Below are 24,450 nucleotides of genomic sequence, written 5' to 3' on the forward strand. Positions count from 1 at the left end.
ATTACATGGCTTCTGTATATACCTCTTATACAACTTATTTTTAGTATTTATGCTTTTGAGTAAGCCTCTGCTTATCTAAGGAAGCCTTGGTTCTTTTTTGTTATTGCACTTTTATTTTTTCATAGGTATACATTCATCATATATTTTGGTGAAAATATTCGCAAACTTATTGTAACAATCGTGAGCATCATTATTATCTAGCTCTTCATTCCAGTTTACATAAGAAAGTTTTTGTTTCAAATGTTCTATATTATCCGGACTGTGATTTCTTTTAAAGAAATAATTACTATTCATAGTCGACTGATTTGTGACTGGTTTGTTATCGATCAATATGGTTGGTAGGTGATCACTGATATTAGTAACAATAATATTTCAAAGTTTACAGCATCATCAATATTAACAAGAATATTATCAATGATAGTAGCACTATGTTCAGTTATTCTCGTCGGTTTATAAATAGTTGGAATGAAAGAATGCGAATAAACGATGAGAATCACCCTTCAGCAAATCAATATTGAAATCGCCCATAATGTAGCATTTCTTTTTTTCATTTATTATATTTTCAAAAATAGGTGTAATGTCTGTAGCAAAGTGATCAATTGCTGTATGTGATCGGTATATGACACCTACTAACTTGTTTCGGGCATTTCTATCTTCACTTTCTATAAAACAAGATTTAAAGTTGGCGTTAGCTATGCATAAGTCGGGTCTAAGTTTATATTGATGGACTTTATATAGAACTAGGTTTCGCGGTTCTCGGGTTGGGCGGTTCTCGTGATAGGCCTATCTCTAATTACCCAACACCCGTTACCCATAATACTTGTCCTAACCTTTCAAACTACTACGATATGCGTCTCTCAATGATTAAGACACAGCTTAATCAACTCTGTTTTGTAGCTGTGACGCTTACTTCGGTACCCATAATCTGAAAACCCATCGTTCGCCTCTTTCAAGCCCTGTCCTGCTACCACATTGGATACCCCGAAATTCAACGCAAACGGTTTATTTTATGTTAATCCTGTCTTGAAAATAGGCCTATTGGTCCGAGGAGATGCACCTGTTAGTCACACTGTAATGCTTTCCGATGCGCGATGCGGTACCCTGCGCACACCCCCGTTGTTGATACTCCGCGATAGCACACCGCGAGCACGCGATATCGCACCGCGAGTAAGCGATATCGCACCGCGCGAACGCGATATCGCACCACGCGAACACGATAGCGAGCGGACGGACGGACGGACGGACGGACGGACACTCTGTTATTAGTATTATGATAACACCACCCTTCTCTCTATCTACTCTATTTGTGAATTCCATATTATAATCATCTAAATTATAATAATCAGATGGCTTTTCCTTTAAGTGAGTTTCAGAAAGGCCGATTATTGTAAATGTGTGTTCTAATATTTTGAAACATTGTTTTAGTTTAAGTTTAAATTTTTGTTGATACTTCTTTTCCTCATTACTTTTGTACTTCAGGCCAAATTCTTCAGGTGTCAGGTAGTTACACTCTGGTATATGATTAATTTCATTTATTTCATCATCTTTGCTGTTATTTTGAAATCTAATGGGATTGAAAACCATACTATCATATTTATCCATAATAATATCTGATACATTTATATTTCCTTCGGGTCGTCAATTTCATCATTAATTTCAATATTAAAATTTTCACTATAACTTATATCACAAGACGAACCATTCAGTTTGGAAACTGTAATCATACGGTTTCAAGAAAAGTTGAGCTGGGCGAAGACAGAAGCTGTATTGTAATAAATTTATATAAATTTAAATTGCTTACCACAATTCTACTCTGATCATCTTTAATAACAATAAAATACATTACTGTTCATACAGATTAATCATAAAACGTGCTCGAGAATTTTGTGTATTGTCTTACCATATCTGAAAAACCTTTAGATGCATGAGTCCATCCTCCTACAGCCAGAAGTGTTTTCAATGCGGTATTTTGCATTTTCAAATCATTAAAAACTTTGTAGTAGTATGGACCTTCAGTGTCAGTCGGTTCATATGGCTCGAGCAAAAATGAGGTTGGATTTATCTTTGCGAACGAGTAAATTAAATGTGTGCACATGTCAGGATCAATTTGGTCAGGGGTGAAATTCATTGGCTCTGCTCTGATGGATGCCCAATTGGTGTGATAGCAAACAAGTCTCGGGGCAAGTTGAACTGTAAGGCAATCCGAACAATGAAGGTGTTCACACATAATATATTTTATAATCGTTCATAACAAATAATCACGGCCTAATATTGGGCTAGGTCTTGAAGATAAACCATGCCTCGCATGTGACAAAAAAGGTTCGATACTCTTTAAACAAATTTAACAATTTCTTAACACATACCTAACAAGTTTAGAGAGATGATATCGATGGATAAAGTCTGGTCAATAATACTGAATATTTCGGAGTTTGACATGTAATGTTTAGATTCCAAACGTGTAAGGTACAAAGTGAGAGCAATATAGCAACATTGGTCTTAGTGGCTAAACACAGTTTGTTTTTAGAGTGTGAAAATTAGTGAGCTTGGTGTTGCTTGACTTCTCCATATAGCATAACTTTCAAGGCTAACATACAGAAACTCGGGTAGATACATTGGATAACAGAAAGTCATACAAAAAAATGTTAAATCGGCGGTTAAATCAGGGTTTGGTTTCTTTTATTCCGACATGTTGCAGATCCAAATTAGTGTCGGCGGAAGCACTAAAGTTTTGGGGGACTCCGACTAGCTTATTTCAAACCGTAACAGTGGGGACATGGCCAAAAATCGGGTCCCCAGAACGCGCTAACCATGATGCGTCCTAGCATTTCTTGATGCCACTAGTGGATAGGGCACACCTCTATTTGCCATATATATATATATATATACCGTAAAACCTCGTGCTTCTGATGGAAACAAAATTATTCCAGGCGCCATTATGGAGTTTGAGCAAATAGATTACAGATCCATATAAAAACAAGTATTATTGTAAGACCAATATATTGTATGGTATATTTACGCTTGTTTCGTATTAATTAAGCTTTCATCAAAAACACTATATATGCTTGAAGACGAGGTTTTACGGTATATGCTTCATAAAGCAGTTGAGATACCAAACACTCAAAAACCAAAATCACTTTCTGGTATACCGTAGTATTGTGAGGACTTGGCCATGTCACACTTTGTACTTTATGTCCCCACTTATACAGTGAAAAGCCGTTTCATGCCGCAACATTTACGGTTGGGCGAGGGGATATCCCCGGTTGTTTGATGTATATAGAATTGGCTTCATTATTAACTAAATGCAAACTATAGATGGCGCTATTTATCTTAAATCATATTCTATTAATTTGCAAGGTTAGGTAATCAATACTGCCTTTAAAACAGATGGAATAGGTGAAACAAGCAGCAAATAAATTTTATAAACATATTTCATCAAAAAATAAAAGAAATTGTTTGTATTAAAAGCTTGAAAGAGTAATTTTCAGTAACTAAATAGCGCCACCAATTTTGTCATAAATAGATACATTTTATATCCGAAAAGCTTTTAAAAATACTGTAAAAGTGAATAATTTTGTAAAAGAGGGGAAATTTAAAGTTGAAAATGACTCAAAAGCATCTGTCTCTATTAGCATGATATTGGTTTTAGCTGTTTAAGCCTAAAATTTATTTGTACATGATGTTTTATTTGAAAAACTAATAAATGATCACATCAAACAGCCGTGGGGACATTCACATTCCCCAATTTAGAGGGGCGTTTCCCCTTCGTCCCCGTGTACCACCTAGTTCTATATCTAAGGTTAATTATCTTTATACACGATCACAATGAATTCGACAACACCAGCCTGGTTATCTCTGTACAAGATCATAAGTCGAGTCTATTCCGTCGTAAATTTTCTTATGGAATAATAAGACATGAAAAATGATGCTAAATATATAACATATAAAGCGGGGCAATACCATGAACAGAGACGAGGGGCAATACAACTTGAGTCATGTCTTTGACGATCTGATTAGTGAAAAATCAACTGGCAACTCCGTTAGCATCGATAAAGAAAACTGTCAGTTTTCGAAGAAAACTGTCAGTTTTCGAAACGTCTGCAAGTAAGTGGAAATCTTTGGACTAGTTGTAAGAAATTACAAATACCAGATTACTTAAAAATATAATTTTATTTAATTTACTTTCTCGATCGCAACTGATAATCAACGAGGGTGAATATTAATTAGGGGTTCATTCATAGGATTGAGGGCATGATCGCTGTTTATGCCCGAGGCGTGAGCCGAGTGCATAAACAGCGATCATTCCCGAAATCCTATGAATGAATCCCGTTCATACATACCCAACATTCTTAGCAATTCAATACAGATGAAAATAATAAGGGTTTACGAGTTTAAATAACATTTCCATACCGTTTTGCTTCATAAATTGGAAGAAAATGAGTAGGCCTACTTGCAGGAGCAGCTCGGCTCATGAGGTCAACGGCCGGGAGTCAACGCGTGATACGCGTCATCTTTTGCGCCCGCGTGAGACGGGCGCGGTGACATGCGCGTATACGCAACACTAGCAAATCGTGGATCGTGTTAATTGGGTTCCAACGCTGCGTGACGCAGCTTGTTTATGCCCTGCGTACTGGTCATAAACGGTATTTATGACCAGCAAAAAAGAGCGCAAATCCAATCAGAAACGTCGTTATATCGTGAGTATGTATGAACACCGGATATTAATATGATTAAGGTTAAGGTGTTACAACATCTACGCACGCGCGCAATGTAACTGGCGATAGTGTTCAATAAAGACATCGATATTGTAATTTGTATCCCAGGCGTTATACATCGATTCTTTGAAGGCCCATTCAATGATCCCAATGAAAGTGTAAAAAATTAAAATTGTGTATAAATCGTCTAAAAGTGAAGGATAGGTCATTAAATTTGAGCAAGAAACAAGCAAACAGCAGTATTGACAAAGTTGAAGCCCCATTCAAATGCATATAAAATGTCTCATTTTGTCATTATTACCGTTTTCGGCTTAACCATTAACATAACAGGCTATGTTAGCACATCTATAACACTATTAAGGTCCACAATCTGAATTTTGATGATTTTTACGATCCTCCAGATGAGCAAATCACTGAATATGTCTTTAATCCGAACATGAGGCATTAGTGCTCCACTCGTAACATTACTATCATTATAAATACTGTGTTTCCTGAAATTGTTGGATTATGACCCAGCAAGCACAAAATGTTTTACAGAAAATGTATAAAGGGCATCCGTTTTAATAATATTCAGAAAACAATTTTGAAAATACATGGAAAAGAAGAACCGTTACGCATCGAAAACTAGCACAATTTAACACGAAATGGAAACATAATATGCATAGCTAGATAAAGTAGAGGAAAATTGGGACATACCCGCCTGCGCCCGCGGGACTTGAAACCAGAACTTTGGTTTATGCGGTCAAAGCTCCACACCGACATCGCCTGGCTAATAATTACTTGGTACAGCAGAGACACTAAAATCAATACCCGGGATCAATACACGTGAATGTGCTATGCACGATTTGATATTCAGACGATAAATCTTTGGATACCGGGGTAGAAAATGACGAGTCTCCCGTAATTTTTTTATTATAAAGAAGCCATATTTTTTCCTTGCACTTGAATATATGTGTTGAAAGGATATGATAGTCGTTAGCTTGCGTATTGCTAAAGAACCGTTCGTATTGAGCTCAAAAACTGACAAAATTTCAGATTTTATATGTGCCGAACTATAGCGCAGTGTAGGCCACTCGACAGCACTCGTGGAGGCAGTCTAAAAGCGGATGACCTCATGGCGCATATCATGCTCACTCACACATTGAGAGGTCAGTCACCGGGCTATAGCTTTAGTCGGATGTACCTCAGCCCATTATGCATCTCAAAACTATTAAACAGGTCTGAACAAAACGGCCATGCTTGGCTGTGGATTCAACCTACCATGGCGATTTCTGCCATGAAGATATCGGGGCAATGACTGAGCTGCACAGACTGTCCCTGATAAACAGGTCTCAAGCCGGGGACTTATAGGCAGGTCCATCTCAGGAACAAACTACTGCTTTTTTCCAAGATGTAATTTTAATCAATTTACTTTCTCAGACTTGAGTCCTGTTAATGGATAAAAATTGTACTTTTTATCCCTTTTTGTAATTGGATTAAATTCCACTTTTTAACTGCATTTTTATATATTTAGCAACATTTTACATGTCTATTATTCCAGTATTTTGGAAAACTTAGTGCAAAACATTCTAACATAAGGTTATTATTCAGGTGTTGAAAATATTTTGCAAACAAGTTTGCCGAAAAATATTTTGCTATATAAACATTTTAAAAACCGTTTTTATGATATTTAAATAATCCGACAATTATTGTCATTAAAAATTGTTTATAAAAACCAAAAACTCGTTTACAACACGTTTGCCGAAAAATGTTTTGCTATAATATTTTGACAACATTTGTAAAATGATCTTGTCGTGTTTTTTTATTATTATTATTATTGTTATTATTATTTTTATAGAAAACATTTTAAAAACGTTTTCTTGATCTTGAAATAATCCGACATTTATTGTCATTAAAAAGTTTTGACGAAAAACAAAACTCGTTTATAACACGTTTATAATGGTTACAATCACTTATGCTGGAGAGATAGGTTATATTTTATGGGAATTATAATTGATAAAATATTCCCTTACCCGAGACATCATTACTTGCCGGATACGCAGACACGCTTACGACCAGCGCGGTCAAAATGGTCAAGCTATACATTATCACAGGAAATTGTACCATTACAGTTGAGGTGACAGATACGTCCTGAAGAAAATGATTTGTGCACATTATTTAATAGCATACAAAGGAATTAAAATAATGGTATGAGGGAAAAGGCGTTTCACAGTTTCCAAAAGAGTGAAATCTCCCAAAATTAAATTAATTCGTTTCAGACTTATTTCACTCCAAACCGAATTATCCACTTTTGAAAATCAATAGTAAATATTCCCTTCCCCTAACGAATTTCGTATTTGGTGATATTTTAATTTAAAATCAAATAATATACTGTTCTAATTAAAGCATTACATTACATGTTTTTTGTTATGTGTCTTACCTGCGAGCAGAGCTTATTAAGAAAGATGGTATTGAGAAAGTGTACTGTTATATCCTAACGTGACAATTACCATCTGGTAATTTCACAGTCAACACTATTATCATCTGTCTATCATTAATGATTGGCAGCCAACTGATTAGGTGACGTCCATTATGTGATTGAATTCCTTATCTATGTCAATTATTATAACCAGCTATCACATTTGTTTGTGACTTGCAAAAGTGACAGGTTTTAAAATAATTATTTTGTTAAAAGTATTTACATTTTTCATATTTTCTCAAGAAATTACTATTTAATTGTCATTTGCAGGTGGTTTCGGATAACTCATATGGTAGTATCAACTTGGTCTAATAGGATGTCAACATATTGCTATCTATGTTTTAAGGGTTCTGTCACCCACCTTGTACAGTATTTTTTGTGGGACATGAGCGCACATCAGACATATGGAAAGCCATTGTTAAAGCCATATTATACGATTTCGGTCAAATTTCAGTTTAGTTATTCGTTGTCAAAAATTATGAAAATATTTATGATTAGTAAACAGCTGTCAGGGAGGTGTTCTGGTCATTTCAAGAGATGATTTGAATGAGATAAAAATAAAAGAAAACACTTATTTTGACCACGTAACTGCGGTGTTCTTTAAAAAAAAATAGGACATCAAAGTTGCTCTAGGCAATGAATTTGGTTGATACTAATTAGGTGTAAGCCGGGTGTAAGTTGGGACATAATGTAAACATTACTTTGCAAACAAATCCAGTTTGGAAAAAAAATCGTGCATTATGGCCGATTTCATCTCATGATTTGATATATGTATGCATAAAGAAAATATTGCAGGGAAGACCGTGGCAAAACAAAAATGTTGCATAGATATTTCCAAATATTTATAAAAGGAAGTCTCCGACAATCACAACATATTATGCCTTGTATGTTAGAAAACTAATTATCAAGCATGAATCACGAGGTTATATTTTAAACAAACTCATATTGACCATAATACGAATTAATACAGCCGTCTCTCAACACGCGATATTCAAAATCCCGGGTGAGCACAAATAACCATGACGTCATTGCACTAGACAAATTTGGCGCGAGAAATTTGAATATCGCGTGTTGAGAGCCGGCTGTTTCATGTCAATTTGTAAGCGCTCTTTAGCAAAGTCATATATAGTTCATTGAATTTACAACCGTATGACAAAACAGGCGAAAATAGTATATAACTTTTTGCACAAGATTGGCAATTTAAAGAGAATTGGCCATTACTCATTAAAATGAAGCTAGTATATGGACAATATAAGTGTGCTCTTTCATTTAATGACGTAAAATCTGAAAAATATTGAAGGAACAGTTTAGGTTTTGACTTTTAAAACCTACATTTTTGTCCAAAATTGTGCTGGGATAGGTCGTTTTCAACAGATTTGAAAACATTCGCCTTGATATAAACATTGAATTGCGTTATCTGTTGACTTAATGAAAAAAAAATTAGGGGGAAGTGTTAGCTTTCGTTCGATATGAAAACTTTTCTGATTGGATGAAGGGAACACTTGAGGTTTTGACAAAAAACAATCACAGAATCCTATTTTCCACTAGATCTCACACAGCTTTTATAATGCTATGCATTCAACCGTGTAGTATGAACACAGACTGCGTAGAGGCGAGAATCGCTGTGCTTGGAAATATCTGTGTGCTCGGGTGTGGGTGTATCGAGGTCGAAACTGTGCGTAGATGCATTTATAAGAGAATCGCTTTGTAGTCAAACATTTTCATATCGAGGGTTCAAAACCAGAAAGCCGTAACTCCCTATGACCCCCTCTCACAAAACTAAGCATTAAGTTGGTTCCTTGCTTTGATCTTCAAAAATCCACAATGTCTTTTGTTTTCTATTGAATTTTGTCATGATTAATGAACTGTATCTTCTATTAGACTAGGAGCCCAGACGATTTATTCAGCTGAGAAGACACAAAAGGTTTGATGGCCTGCTTATGTTAGTATAGGGCCAAGATTCAATATTCCATATTGCTGCCGGGTCACAGCCTGTACGTTCAGCCTGGGGGTTACAAAATAGGGGGCCCAAAAAAGCATTTATTCAGCTCGATCAAGAGACACATGGACAAAACTTGTTGGATATCACTCCCAGGAGGATACTTTTCATGCCTATTACAATGACAGCAATTTGGGCCTGTACGGGGGCCCAGACAGTAGCCCCAAAGGGGCCCGCCCATATGGTGTTATTCAGCTGAAGAGACACATGGATGAATCTTTTTGCATTGGAACTATTACCCATTGGGGTTTACAAAAATACCAATGATAGCAACTTTTTCCTGTACGGGGGCCCAGACAGTAGCCTCAAAGGGCCCGATGTCCCATAACTGATTTATTCAGCTGAAGAGACACATGGATGAATCTTTTTGCATTGTGACTATTACCCATTGGGGTTTACAAAAATACCAATGACAGCAACTTTTTCCTGTACGGGGGCCCAGACAGTAGCCTCAAAGGGCTCGATGTCCCATAACTGGTTATTCAGCTGAAGAGACACATGGATTAATCTTTTTGCAGTGGAACTACATGTATTACCCACTGGGGTTTACAAAAATACCAATGACAGCAACTTTTTCCTGTACGGGGGCCCAGACTGTAGCCTCAAAGGGCCCAATGTCCCATAACTGGTTATTCAGCTGAAGAGACACGTGGATGAATCTTTTTGCATTGTAACTATTACCCATTGGGGTTTACAATACCAATGACAGCAACTTTTTCCTGTACGGGGGCCCAGACAGTAGCCTCAAAGGGTCCGATGTCCCATAACTGGTTATTCAGCTGAAGAGACACATGAATGAATCTTTTTGCAGTGGAACTAATTACCCACTGGGGTTTACAAAAATACCAATGACAGCAACTTTTTCCTGTACGGGGGCCCAGACAGTGGCCTCAAAAGGCCCGATGTCCCATAACTTGTTATTCAGCCAGATGTAGCGAGCCGTTTAAAATGCAGTGGGAATGGCCCTGAAGGAAAAAAAATGTGTTAATTTTGAAATGCTCTCTTTTCCCTTTCAAATTGGTATAAGATGCGGGAATAAAGTCGCAGTGTGCTGAATGAGGCGTTAAAATACGCTACGAAGGAGATATCTATTGCTGATATTGGTATTGATGAAGTAACTAGGTTCTGCTGATATTGGTATTGATGAAGAAGCTATCTATACTACTGCTGATATTGGTATTGGTGAAGTAGTTACCTACTTCTGATATTGTTGTTAATGAAGTAGCTATCTACTGCTGTTATTGGTATTGATGAAGTAGCTGTACATCTACTGTGGACATTGGTATTTATGAAGGTCTATTTTCTTTGCTCTTTTACGGCACGCTTATAAAAAGCAAATAATAGAGTAGCAGGCCCGTAAAAAAACAAAGAAAAGATACATGTATTAACCCGACGATTCCACAGTCTTTGACCCGCAACTGTCGTACTTTCTAATATTAATGTTTCACTTGAATTATATTACTTGTTAGTCTGCTTTCGCCACAATGATCATCCTCGCGATGAGGACTTCGATAAACCAGGGGAGTGCTTAATCGCGGGAACACACTTTTAAATGGGAGATAAATTTGCGGCTCAATGTTATGATGAGATTAGCAAAAGCGTTTCCCCACGAATACGCCCACACTACCCAAACCCTCTAAAATATCTTCCTTGATTATGGCTACTCAGTGTATAAATTTTCGCCCTTCTATCGGGCACAATTGCTCCATGGAAACTCAGTCGAGGAATCAAGAACATGTCAATCTAGTGTAAATCCTGGGGTAGTCCATGTCACCCCCCCCAACATCCCAACATGCCCAATGTTATGGAAATGAATGTTTCTTGCCAAATTTAAGCTAATATTTTGCCGACAAATTGCAAATATTAGCTCGCTTCGCGCATTGTCCCCTTCAATGTTCATATTTGTTCATTTTACCTTGAAACTGGCAATTTTCCGCGCTTCGCGAGCAAAAGTCGCTAGTTTTATAATTTTCGCACATTTGTCCAATTCAATGTGCATACTTGTACTTGATTATTAACTTAATATTGGCATTGAAATTGGCAAATTTTCTGCGCTTCACGCGGAAGTAATTAATCTCAATCAGGGAGCAAAATTACATATTTGTGCGCGCTTCACGTGCATTTGTCCCCTTCAATGTTCATATTTTGATTATTTGAGCTTGAAATTGTCAAATCACAGAATTCGTTCAAGAAACTTGTTGCATCTAAACATGGTACTTTCGCTCCGCTTCAACATGTTTTCAAGGATTTTACACCAACTTCCATCCCCCAATGTCACAAAGAAATTTACGCCACTATTGTTATTAACATGCCCCCCCCCCCTCCCGCTCACACACACTTATGAAAATCTGCATATCATCGCTGATCAAAGGGGGCCTGTGCGTTCATTTTAACCACAGGCCCGTAATCCCCCCTCTCCGCCTATGGGTAGCTCTTCTGACTACAAATGGCCTTGGTAGCAGTGCCTTCAGATCTGGTGGGCACAAACTGATGTGCATTTTGTAGAGGACTGTTGCTGCATCCACTTGACGTCTTTGATAGTGTTCAGCTTTGTACTTCATTAACTCACGTCTATGATTCGAAGGTCCTATCTCTGGATAGAGTCTTGTAATCCTAGAGTGGTGGCGCTGGCACTCATCCAAGACAGTGAGGTGTATTCCATCACACTGCGAACTTGAGCCTTGTAAACAGTTGCTCTGCCTCTGACATCAAGTTTATTTGCAACTCTCCTCAGAGCGCCCAGCTTCTGTCCTGCTCTGGATGAGATGTTAGAAATTTGCCTTGTCCAGGTCAGCTTGCTGTCGACTGTGACTCTCGGGATCTCCAGCTCCTCCTTCTCAGCAAGTTTGGCGGGGGCCCACTATGGTTTCCGAGAGTGTGTGGTTCCCAGTAGTTTTTCTCCCTATGGATAATATAGGTGCACGGTCTGTAACACAGACTACTGCGACACTAGTCTTTGTCAAAGACTGACTCGAGATAGTGTCGGACTCGCGATCAAGGGGGGGTGAGCGGCGAAGCCGCGATGAGCCGCGAAGCGGCGAGTACGAGCCGCCAGCCGCGAAGCGGCTGGCGGCGAGGTCTCCGAGAGTGTGTGGTTCCCAGTAGTTTTTCTCCCTATGGATAATATAGGTGCACGGTCTGTAACACAGACTACTGCGACATCGATGCATTGATGGAGGAAGTACTTGATGACTGGTCAGATAAGACAACTTTGATGGAACGATCTATCAGGTAGCTCCTAATCCAGCTGAGCAGCTTCATCCATGTGTCTCTTCAGCTGAATAACCAGTTATGGGACATCGAGTCCTTTGAGGCTACTGTCTGGGCCCCTGTACAGGAAAAAGTTGCTGTCATTGGTATTTGTGTAAACCCCAATGGGTTATAGTTACAATGCAAAAAGATTCATCCATGTGTCTCATCAGCTGAATAACCAGTTATGGGATATCGGGCCCTTTGAGGCTACTGTCTGGGCCCCCGTACAGGAAAAAGTTGCTGTCATTGGTATTTTTGTAAACCCCAATGGGTAATAGTCACAATGCAAAAAGATTCATTCATGTGTCTCTTTAACTGAATAAATCAGATATGGGACATCAGGCCATTTGAGGCTACTGTCTGCCCCCGTACAGGAAAAAGTTGCTGTCATTGGTATTTTTGTGCACCCCAATGTATAATAGTTCCAATGCAAAAATATTCATCCATGTGTCTCTTCAGCTGAATAACACCATATGGGCGGGCCCCTTTGGGGCTACTGTCTGGGCCCCGTACAGGCCCAAATTGCTGTCATTACTATAGGCATGGAAAGTATCCTCCTGGGAGTGATATCCAACAAGTTTTGTCCATGTGTCTCTTGAGCTGAATAAATGCTTTTTTTGGCCCCCTATTTTGTAACCCCCAGGCTAAACGTACATGCTGTGACCCGGCAGCAATATGGAATATTGCATCTTGGCTCTATACTAACATAACCAGGCCATCAAACCTTTTGTGTCTTCTCAGCTGAATAAATCTTCTGGGCTCCTAGTCTATATAGTGCCCTGGCGACTTTATGCTCATTTTGTGGGAGCAGGTGATTGTGACTTGAAGCTTTTTGGCTCTCAACCCTCGATAGGTCATTCGTTTTTATGGTCAATATGAGTTTGTTGTAAATAAAGCCATGTGATTCGTGACGATTATTAATCGATATATGGACAGTGCCGACTGCTTACTGTGTCCCCAATAGTCACGCACGACACGATGCCGTTTTCGCTGAAAATTTTATACAAGCTGGCGTTAGTTAACGTCTATCATTACAGAAAGCATACGACCGGCGTTTACTCACAGTTGTAGTAACCATTTTTGGTAAACATGACAGGCATGTTTTCTCATTTTTGGGCTACTTTGCGCACAATAAACATTCATTACGCCGCAATTATTTAACTTGTACACGTTACTGTTTGCTTTATGTTTCAAATCTTATCCATGGGCTCTATACGTGAATTAAAGCAATAATGTGTGATTTGCATAAAGAATAGATTCCTATTTAAATGTTTGTTTTCACTGATCACATTATCCCCTTTTAATTTCGAGCCAAACAAATGAGGTATATGGAAAAATGCGATTTCATTCCAACACCTACAATGAGTGTACTACGTTCGCCGATCGTAACATGTACTACTACACGGAGCATCGCGCTCGACGTGTGTACACATAAGCTAACATCCACGGGAGATGTTAGCAAGCAGTCGATCGATGAACTCTGAATAAAACCGGGTCGACCCGGTTTTCATATAAAAAGTTAAATTTTACTGTCATTAAAGCACTTCAGGTTTAGTCTTTTACGTGGTATTTTAGTACCCCACTGGGCATTATAATTCATGATGCAAAAAGTAGAAATCCGAGTAAAATTAAGGGTGTCGCTGTGAAGCAAATCACACATTATGGCTTTAAGCGAGAAATGACTCGTGTATTCCATTTTTGAGTGTTTTCCAATAAACCGTATTTGCCGGCGTCTTTGCAACATTTTGTTACTTAACAGCAGAATTCCGGAAATGAGCTATGTTGCCGTCGTACTGTTTATGGCAGTTCACATAGTATGAAATCATCGATCATTAATGAAACATGTAACAGCAAGAAAAAAATTAACATCATTTCCAATTCAACATACATCATTTAATTTGGTTTATACCTGAGTATACCGCAGATATTAAAGATAATACAATGTGGATAAAATAAAAGAAAACGTGTTTCTTCGGTCGTGAACTTCATTCAAATTTCTAGTTTAACGCTAAAATCAATAAAAATCAATTTACAGGAAAAGGTTAAAATGATGAATAGAAACTTATTGTTTAGTTTTATATTCTACCATGTTTATTCGCCTCATAAACACTTTTAAAATAATATAATTTTATATCGCGGCTTTAATAACTTTCAAGAAACCAAGTTGTTGGCAATTTAGTCGTGTTCATTTTCCCTGTTCGTACAATACTAACTAAGTCAAAATTAAATAAAACACAACCAAGGCACGGACTCTTTCTATATAAGAAAGTATTCGATGTCAATTCTTATATTATGTTGTAGTTTGAAACTTTCTGTGTTGATAATAATAATAATAATAATAATAATAATAATAATAATAATAATAATAATAATAATAATAATAATAATAATAATAATAATAATCAGCATTTATTAGGCGCAATTAATAAAAATCCCTCAATGCGCCTCACATAATTAACAACAATACAATCAGAATTAAACATTTTACGGCAAAAATGTCAATATCTGCAAGGTCCACAGAGCTGGCAGAGTATTTGTTCGTGGGCAAATCAACACGAGCCTCCACGTGGTGTCGGATGGGTAACGCTAACTTTGGCAATGTGGAACAGGCTTGGATGCGAGAAAGGCAGCTAGCCGGGCAGCTAGTGGGGATCATGTTAGGTTTTGGCCACGTTCTAGCCCTTCCTCGGCTGACTCAGCTTGGTATGGCTCTGAAGAGATACCGTTTGGTTTTTAAATACGTCTGCAAGGAAATGAATTTGGATTCACCGTACGAGTATACAGCAAGAGACATACAACGTGGCATCAAGATGATATGAAATACCTAAGTGAAGCATAACATGTTTTGTGATTGAACAAAGATACCCAGGTGAAATTTGACAAAGGGGGTGAGTACTGGCGCAAATAACCTTCTGAGTTGAAATCTACAAAAACGAAAAACGAAACCAGCTGCAAAAAATACACATTTATAACTAAAAATTCGATTGAAGACGCAAGGATGTGAGGGCCCAGCAGGCCAGTCAGTGCACCTTACATACCATGTGACATAGCACAGGAACACACACAGAGAAACTCCCACATAAAGCTATGCAATTACACAGAACCCCACAGTAACCAAGCGAAATTCACCTCAGAACCATGCAACATTACCAAATTATGCAAAGTTTCAACTAAATTGATTAAAAACTCCACATATCCCAGTAAATACCACATAGTACGAAGCGAACTCCACTCAACCACTACGAGGCTGCACATCCACACAACGTCATGTAAAAATCTCTGTGTGAAAGTAACAAAAGCATAAACCAGATCAATTATACACAAAAAATACACAATTCTCGCGGTACCTCTGCATTGAACAATATCATACTGATCACTCGCACCTAAAGATTATTATCTTTGAAAAGAGCGGTATTGTATTCAATCTATGATTGCAGACATACACAGGTGATGACTGCAATCTGCTTGTAGTGCTTCGCGATATAGACGAATCCAACGAGGCAAGTGATGGTCAGAATTCAGTCGGCCAATACTGGGTCCCGTCTGCACCAAACTGGTGTTGTTACTGCCTAATTGGGTGGATTAAATCCGCTTAAATATCGATGTTGAATTGTATTGTGTTGTAAACTTTCATCATTCTTTTATCTACGTGTAACACGGGTGATGGAATGCAGTTAAACATCCCCGCCAAGGCCACATCATTTCACATTTTAGGTGGGATAGACCTAAGGGGGACCCAGCAATGGCTGTAGGCCAAATTACATACAATAAATTACAATATAAAAAATACACATAAGAACAATTAGAATTAAATATTTAGGCAGGCATTGCACAAGATATAAAACACACAAAAATATACAATTTGAATTAACATTTAGAAAATTGATTATAAAAGTCACTAAAATCGTATTATGAAATATTGCACTTTTTTTATATATATAAAATGACATTGAAAGTATAGTATGCAGAACAATTCTGGGTGGCAAAGCAAAAACACAAACTATTTATTTAGGAGATCAACGAAATATGGAAGAGGACTATTTTTAAAACGATTTGTCCTAGTCCTAAACTGAGAAAATTTGCTGCAATTACGTAAAGCACGACCATGACACTCCTTCCTGGTAGGAGGGATAAGAGAACTTGTTCGATTTGTTTTGGTAAGCCCTTCGGCGAACCTAAGACAGTGGTCCTCCCTCAGAGAGGGTGTCAAACTTGCAGATTTGAAGCGCGTTACTATAAGATAAATAGTGCCGACCCAGAATTGTTCTGCAGGCACGTTTTTGGATGGCCTCTATATCTTTGGACTGTTTAGCTGAGATTCCAGAATGCCACACCACATCAGCGTACTCAAGAATTGGCCTGACATAACCACTATATACGACACACGAGACATCTTGGTTGGTAAAACCAAAACGCTTAAGGGTTCGTAGCATGAACAACCGGGAATTAGCCTTTTTCAACATCGCGTCCATCTGGACATTCCATTTAAGGTTGTTCTGTAGCCACAAACCAAGTACCTTGGCTTCGGTGACGTATGATAGTGGTTCAGTGCCAATTCTTAAGTCGCGATGTGGCGGCAATGGATTAGAAAAAGCAATTTGCATGGCTTGACACTTGCTGGGATTCAATTTCAGGTGGCTGTCACTAGCCCACTCTGAGAACTGATCAAGATCACCCTGAAGTGGACCAGCACAACCACCGGAAAAATTCTCAGCAAATGTCAAGTCATCAACATATTTCCAACACCGACTACCAGCGTCTTGTGCTGCTTCGTTAATAAGAATCTGAAACCCAATTGGGCCAAATTTTGTACCCTGGGGTACACCACCATGAAGAGTTGTATAATCTGAGAGCACACTGTTGTATCTGACACACTGTTGACGGTTACGGAGGAAATCGCAAATCCAAGGAACAACGGACCTACGGACTCCCATATCGATGATCTTACCAATTAGAAGCGTATGGTCGACGAGGTCGAACGCCTTCGAGAAATCCGTAAGTACCACCGTTCCTATGTTGCGACTTCTCTCCGCTCCCTGGAAAAGAAAATGAACAAGAGAAACTAAATAATGAGAAGTTGCCACTCCTTTTACATTACCATATTGGCGGATGTCAATATCATTTTGAATATCGTTTAGGACCCAATCAGTAATGAAACCTTCAGCTATTTTGGCAAAAATTGATGTGAGCGAAACAGGTCTCAACTTATCAATACTTGGTGGATACTGTTTAGGAATAGGGATGACAATTGCTTTCTTCCACTGCTCAGGAACATAACCCTCACTATAAGAATTATTCAAAATATCAGTAAGCGGCACACTTAACTCATATGCAAACTCTTTGACCAGTTTGGGTGGAACTTGATCAGGACCGCAAGATTTGGCAGACTTAAGTTTACGTAACTCAGCATAAACTTCCCATGAGCTCCCATGGGTATAACTGAGGGACTGGTTCTTCAGCAGGAAGATAAGATGGTAACCTGCTACAGTCGAGAGGATCTAAACAATCAGACACATGTAACTGAGGGCCATGAGAGTCACTTTGTAACTCAAGAAGTCGGGATCTTGTGATCACGAATCCCGACTTCTTGTGTTCCTGACGTAGCCAGTTTGAAATAAAGAAATAGTAAAGATATAAAAATAACATTATGCCTTATATGTTAGAAAATTAATTATTTTAAACAAACTCATATGGACCATAAAACGAATTAAAATCATAAAAACGAATTGGTTCATCTGGTAATGGCGGGGCAGATGATCCATGATAAAGACCTCGTTTACAGGCGGTTCCGATCAGGGTAACGCCCGATTGTCGGCTACACTTGCCTGTCCTGTAAAAATACCCCGACCAGCTATCTACGGCGACCACCTTCGTTCACCAGGTCACTTGTACCTGGCCGAACTTTCGTCAGCATTATCTCCTAGATATCAGCTGTTAATGCCTAGGTATGCCCGACATAAAAAAAATAGCCGTCTCTCAACAAGCGATATTCAAAATTCCCGGGCGCCGAGATTGTCGAACATCCATTTCAAACAGTAACAATGCACAACATGTTTTATTTTTTTGAGTTCTATGAGTATGTCAATGATTTTTAAGTTACGTTACGTAACATACGTTACTATTGTTAACAGTGACACAATGTAATATGTTCAACAATTATGGAATTATTTGGTGGTATATGTCAAGTTGTCAACAACATTAAACATGGAACTATATGATCCATTACTTGCATAAGATTCTCAAAAGTACCAGATAACAGTCTAAAATATGACATTTGGTTACTTATTCCATATTTCCTGTATTCAAATTCACACTCACTCCAGGATGGCAATGGTAAAGGTATAATGCGCTTCCATTCCTGACCAAAACATTCCTGAGTTTTACGAACAATAGTAACGTATGTCAAAAATCAAAGTGTTATTTTATGTGTGTTACACATTGCTAGAATAACATTTGAATTTTTCCATTTTGGGAAATCCGAATTGGCCGTTTTTAGTGGTTTTACAGTGGCATGGAGCGATTAACACATCATTGTTTTTTCATCATTACCTCCACATGATTATAGGAATTAAATGCCAATATACTATGTAGTTACAATCTAGACTCATTTGTCTGATAACATCCACACAAATCATATCTCTGACAATTTGCATAATACACTAAGCCAAATGTATGAAAAGGTTTGACTACAAAAACAATTCTCTTAAGACATAGGGTATGGGCGAACTTGAAGTACAGGTATCTGAAGAGGGAAAGCAACGAGTTACCCCCAAATCACAGCGGCAGGTAGAAATTGGGCCGCCGAGTGCGAATATGTATTTATTTTGGAAGGTTCGTGTTTGTTTTAAATTTTGGGGCGTTTTTCTCAAATTTGATATTTCTAGTGATATTTCAAAAAAGCGACATGCCAAAGACAACTCTTTGGGCACATACTTTGTTATTGCTATTGTACTTCTTTCCCACATACCTACGTTACCATTCACTTTAGTGATTTACGAATATTATATATTTTGTGACTGCAATTTGGCGTTTTCAATGCAATTTAAGCTTATCATGAAATTAAGAAAAATATCTGCTCACGCTCCTTTTATAATTTTTACCTGATCGTCGACTTTTGCAGGCAACAGAATGCAGATTGGCTCACGAAAGATGTTGTATTCCTCTATGTGGGCACGTGATGATAAAATACTTTGAATTCCTTGTAACAACACACAAATGTTCGTCTAGAAACCGGGATTCTGACTAAATTATGGAAGAGCTCTAGTCTTCGGCGCCGTATCAAATCTCATAAAAAGGCCACGACTGGCGATTATGTATTTATATTTCCCGTACGAAAGCTTGCGTATACTTCTATACTCTACTTCTTTGGAAACATTGACCTTTGACCATTCTTTGTATAATGCCCTGCTATGACCTTGATATGTGCACTTGTTTGGGTACTGTAAAAGCATCGACTTTGGCACCTAGACAGTAGATAATCCTATAGGGATACAGTATAGACTATTGAATGTACATAGTCATAGACCCATTATTGATTAGGCGCGGATATTAAAAGCACAGGTCCTAATCCCGTGTATAGTAGAAAATTATAAATAATAGAATAATAGAATTCTGTACCTAAAATACTAACTGCGTTCTGCATTATGTATTTACTTCTCTTTAGGCCTATGCCTATTTATTTATTTGTTTATTTACTGACTAGTTTGGTAGATTACTAAGTAATTAATAATATTCAATGATTCATCGGTTTATTATTGATTGTTGATAACTTGAAACTTGATTGATTGATCGTTTGATAGCCATTTCACCTATATTTCTAGTTTATAGGCCCTTTTAATTTTGAATTGCATTGTACATTAGATAAATAGGGCTATAAGTATTGATTTATTCTATTCAGCAATATCAAGGATTACTATCAAACTACTTCTCGCAGCTAATAGTTACTTGGCTCAGTGGTATGAACTGAGTTTTACAAACGGGAGGTCCCGAGTTCGATTCCCAGCTCCGCCTGTTTTGTTGTTGTTGTTTTTTTAAAAATTTCAAGGCTGAAAAAAGCTATTTCTGAAATGCAAACTTATTTGGCGCGCGATCTGAGCTGGTCCTTTTCTGATGGCTGTGACTCTTTACAGGCACACCCCCTCTGGAATCTAAACCGGGTTCACGCTCATTACACCTCCCTTAATGTATCTACATTTCCACCTTCCAGTTTACACTTGGATACAGCCGAGCACACAGACAATTTAGCCTCTACGCCGACTGTTTTTACGACACGGTTGAGTGCATAGATCTAGTGGAAAATAAAAATCTGTGATTGGTTTTTGTCAAAACCTCAAGTGTTCCCTTCATCCAAACAAAAGCTAACCCTTCCCCCTTAAAACACTTTTTCTCATTAGGTCAACAGATAACGTAATATGTTTATAGCAAGGCGAATGTGGTAAACCTGTTGATAACGACCTATCCCAGCACATTTTGTGAGCAAAATGTAGCTTTTAAAAGTCAAAACCTCAAGTGTTCCTTTCAATATTTGTCAAATTTTATGTCATTAAATGAAAGAGCACACGTATTAGAATGGGCAATGCCCAATTCTCTTTAAATTGCAAATTTTGTGCAAAAAGTTACTCTTTTCGCCTGTTTTGTCATACGGTTGTAATTCAATGAACTATGACTTTGCTAAAGAGCGCTTACAAATTGATATGAATGAAACTTAGAATACGTATAAGATCCTTACACAGATGACAATTTCCAAAGAGTAAGTGGAATAGTGTGGAACGGGGCTGATTTTTGCTTTTCACGCACTTTCTTCAAGAAACAGGTCTTGTTTTACACTGTTCCACTTACTCTTCTTATGCTGGGTGCCATTATTGGGCGGTGGAATGTGGTCCCGGAAGTTTTTCCACGTCAGTGTATTTTGCTATTGCCATTATTGGGCGGTGGAATGTTGTCCAGGAAGTTGTTCCACGTCAGTGTATTTTGCTATTGTGTCAGTTGGTCAACCGCTTGGTTACTGACATGCGTTTAGAGTAGAGTAATCCTGTGTGCAATTTTGGTTAATTTTGATGCACAGGATTTTAAGATATGACCTTGTGAAAAATTATAAGTTTCTTTTTTGGCTTAGTGTATATAGAAACTTCCGCTTGTATCCGAGGCTTAGTGTATATAGAAACTTCCGCTTGTATCCGAATCTCAATTTTTGAGAAAAGTGGGTATGATTTGGTGATACGGCTACCAATATCAAAATAATATGTTAGCATTGTTTACTATCAGGGTCATCAGTAATTATCTCGTCTTACTACGATTTAACATAGTAATAGATTATTATCACTGAGGCCTAATGTCATTGCACTATTTATTAGAATTACTCATTATTTTTGCTATTCATTAGAATTAATCATTATTATTTATGCAAATACCTGGGTGTAAATATCGATTAGATGTGACTTAATACCTCCCTGTTTTAATATAAACTCGACTGTAGAAAGGGTCATTCTGATTTATTATTGGCAATCGGGTATGTGAGATCACCACAGTCATTTCGATCGGATAGCCATCTCAGCAACTTGTTAATACTGAGCGTGGAGTATTTTCCAAGTGAAATTGAAAAGGCCGTGCTACCATGGACGCATTGGAATATTTAGACGCTCAAGACGAGAGTTTTGAAAATGATTCTGTGTTACCAACTGTTGAACTTCATCCTCCGGGTAAAAGGGTTACTTATGGATATGTATTTATAACAGCGCTGATGGCATTCTGCGGAACATTTGGAAATATTTTGGTTATTGGTATGTTGACAAAATATACTGCCCACAAAAAGTATCCGAACACCTAAAACAAAACCAATATCCTAAAGACACTAAATGAAGTGATCAATAGATGAAGAATTGTAATACCTTATTCGAATATGCGACTTTATTTTTCCAAGTTATATCAAATTGAATAAAAAAGAGCGCATTTCAAAGGTGACGTTTCAAAAACTTTTCTATCGGAACACGTTAATTTATGAGCAAGTCGAGTGATTGTTGGTCTGTCACGCTATAATGGGCCCGTTAGAATAAGAGGTAGGAATCACCCTGACGAAGGAACTAGCCAAATTGGTCACTTTTGAAATGCTAATTTTTCATTCAGTTCGGCATAACTTGGGGAAATCAAAATACACAGAACAATATTATCCATCCAATGATTACTTTCTAATGGTACTTTATTACATGTCTTCAAGGTATTGCTTTTGTAAAAGTATTCGGATATTTTTTTGTCCGCAGTATATGTGGCTGAAGCTTTGCCGTTAAGATTACTAAAATCGTTGCTAATCTGTTACTATTTGGTTTTTTGTTCCGTAGGAACAATATGCTTAGATTGATCAAAACACCCAGTACCAGTTCTCATCATATCCTGTTTGTAAAACTTGCTTGAAGCGTGAATTATATGTATGAGAAAGAGACTGTAAAGAGGTAAAATGCTGCCTCTCGTACACTAGGTTGTCAAATAGTTGCTTGGTTTAATAGTCATGAAAGTGCATGGAGGCCAGGAGATGTAGCAGAGACAATCACCTCAGTTTAGTATGTAACAAGGCATCTCATTGGTCCTGCTGTTTTACATCACAATGGCCGAGTTCTCAGTTCATTGACTCTTAATCTGTATTAACGTTATTGAATCTTGGGATGTGACAGCAAAGTAATGACGGAAATACAATACTCTCATACCCAAAGCCAACTAATATTTTTTACCATTTAAATTTTGTAACTTAACCTTGCAGAGATTTTTTGCAGCAGTGCTGCATTAATTCTGAATTGGCTGGGTGTTACTATACTGAAATTTTCGAATGTGAAAGGCATTTTGTACCACTGAAGTTTTTCGTACACATCGATAGCTTTATTAATATAAAGATTGACTTTTGTAGAATTTTGGTTGTGTATCCATTGATTTTATATGCGATTTCATTGAAAGAAGTGTTTTTTAATGCAATGATTTTCAACAACACACTCAACCTGGGCTCCTTGCATGAGGAATATTAGCTACAAGCATTAGCTGAGCATGCGTCCTGTCAATTTCTACTCTCACACCCCTGATTTAGCATAGGGATTGGGCTCGTTTGCATATGCATGAGTTCGTTGAGTTGGTCGTAGCGTCCTTGGAGATAGTACATTTCTAGTAAAATGGTATAGATGAGTTTATAGTCAAAATGCGTGATGTATTTTAGCAGTTTAAACGTAGGCCTATGTTTTTGTAAATGTGCATAATTTCCAATCACGTCGCAGATGGCAACTATCACAGCACAAGTAATAATTTATCCTAGTGTATTGCCCCGGTAGAATACCTTGCATATGCCATAGACAAATTTTGATAACTTGGTTGGTAGACAGAGATGACGTCAGTGGTACTGATTTTTGTTTAGATCTGAAACCATATTATACCTCAGGTTTAGATTGAGAAAGTATAGGCCTACATATCAAGTAATTATCTGGTGGGAATTGTTTTATTGTTGTATTAATTGTGGTATACTGAACCCGACAACCACATTTGAAGAAAATAATTATAACTATGATTAATTTTATCATGGGCTATATTTTTGCCGGCGGAGGAATATGGATTTAGCCTGGGGAGTTAGCTTTCAAAAACTGTATCACGTGTCATTACATGTGGATGGGATGGGTGAAGTTTCGTGTTACCAAAGTATGGTGTGTTACCATTACAACAACAACTTACTTATTTACATAGTACATCCAATCACAGCGTGCTGATCTGTCTAAAGTAATAAACAAAGGTTGTTCAGTCGCACAGTAACAGTGCATGCACGTCATTAGAGGCGCTGTAGTTTAATATGGATATGCAAACGAGATGGCCGGTGACCGTGACTCAACTGTAAATGATTATTCTTCGGGACACCTTGACGACGGATTTTCCCGCAATTGACACACCGTGCTGTAAGCATGGTAAAGTGAACCTGTAAAATGTACCAAATGCAGTTTTTGATATTGCGGTAGGCCTACATGTCAGCTATTTTTATGCAATTTTCGGCCGTTGTTTCGGCCTAC

General features: G+C 37.8%; 1 protein-coding gene across 1 annotated transcript in view; it reads right to left on the reverse strand.

The window, feature by feature from the left end:
• The window catches only part of LOC140167415 (chitotriosidase-1-like), a 28,979-nt gene extending 22,146 nt beyond the window's left edge, over positions 1-6,833 (reverse strand). The window contains exons 1-2 of the mRNA XM_072190723.1: positions 6,725-6,833; positions 1,901-2,190 (exon numbers count right to left, since the gene is read on the reverse strand). Coding sequence (XP_072046824.1) covers positions 1,901-2,190; positions 6,725-6,818 — 384 coding nt within the window. The 5' untranslated portion in view covers positions 6,819-6,833. The remainder of the gene's footprint in view (positions 1-1,900; positions 2,191-6,724) is intronic.
• Positions 6,834-24,450: the final 17,617 nt, after the last annotated feature.

The sequence above is a fragment of the Amphiura filiformis genome, chromosome 1 (genome assembly GCF_039555335.1).
Source record: "Amphiura filiformis chromosome 1, Afil_fr2py, whole genome shotgun sequence".
NCBI classification, from domain to species: Eukaryota; Metazoa; Echinodermata; class Ophiuroidea; order Amphilepidida; family Amphiuridae; genus Amphiura; species Amphiura filiformis.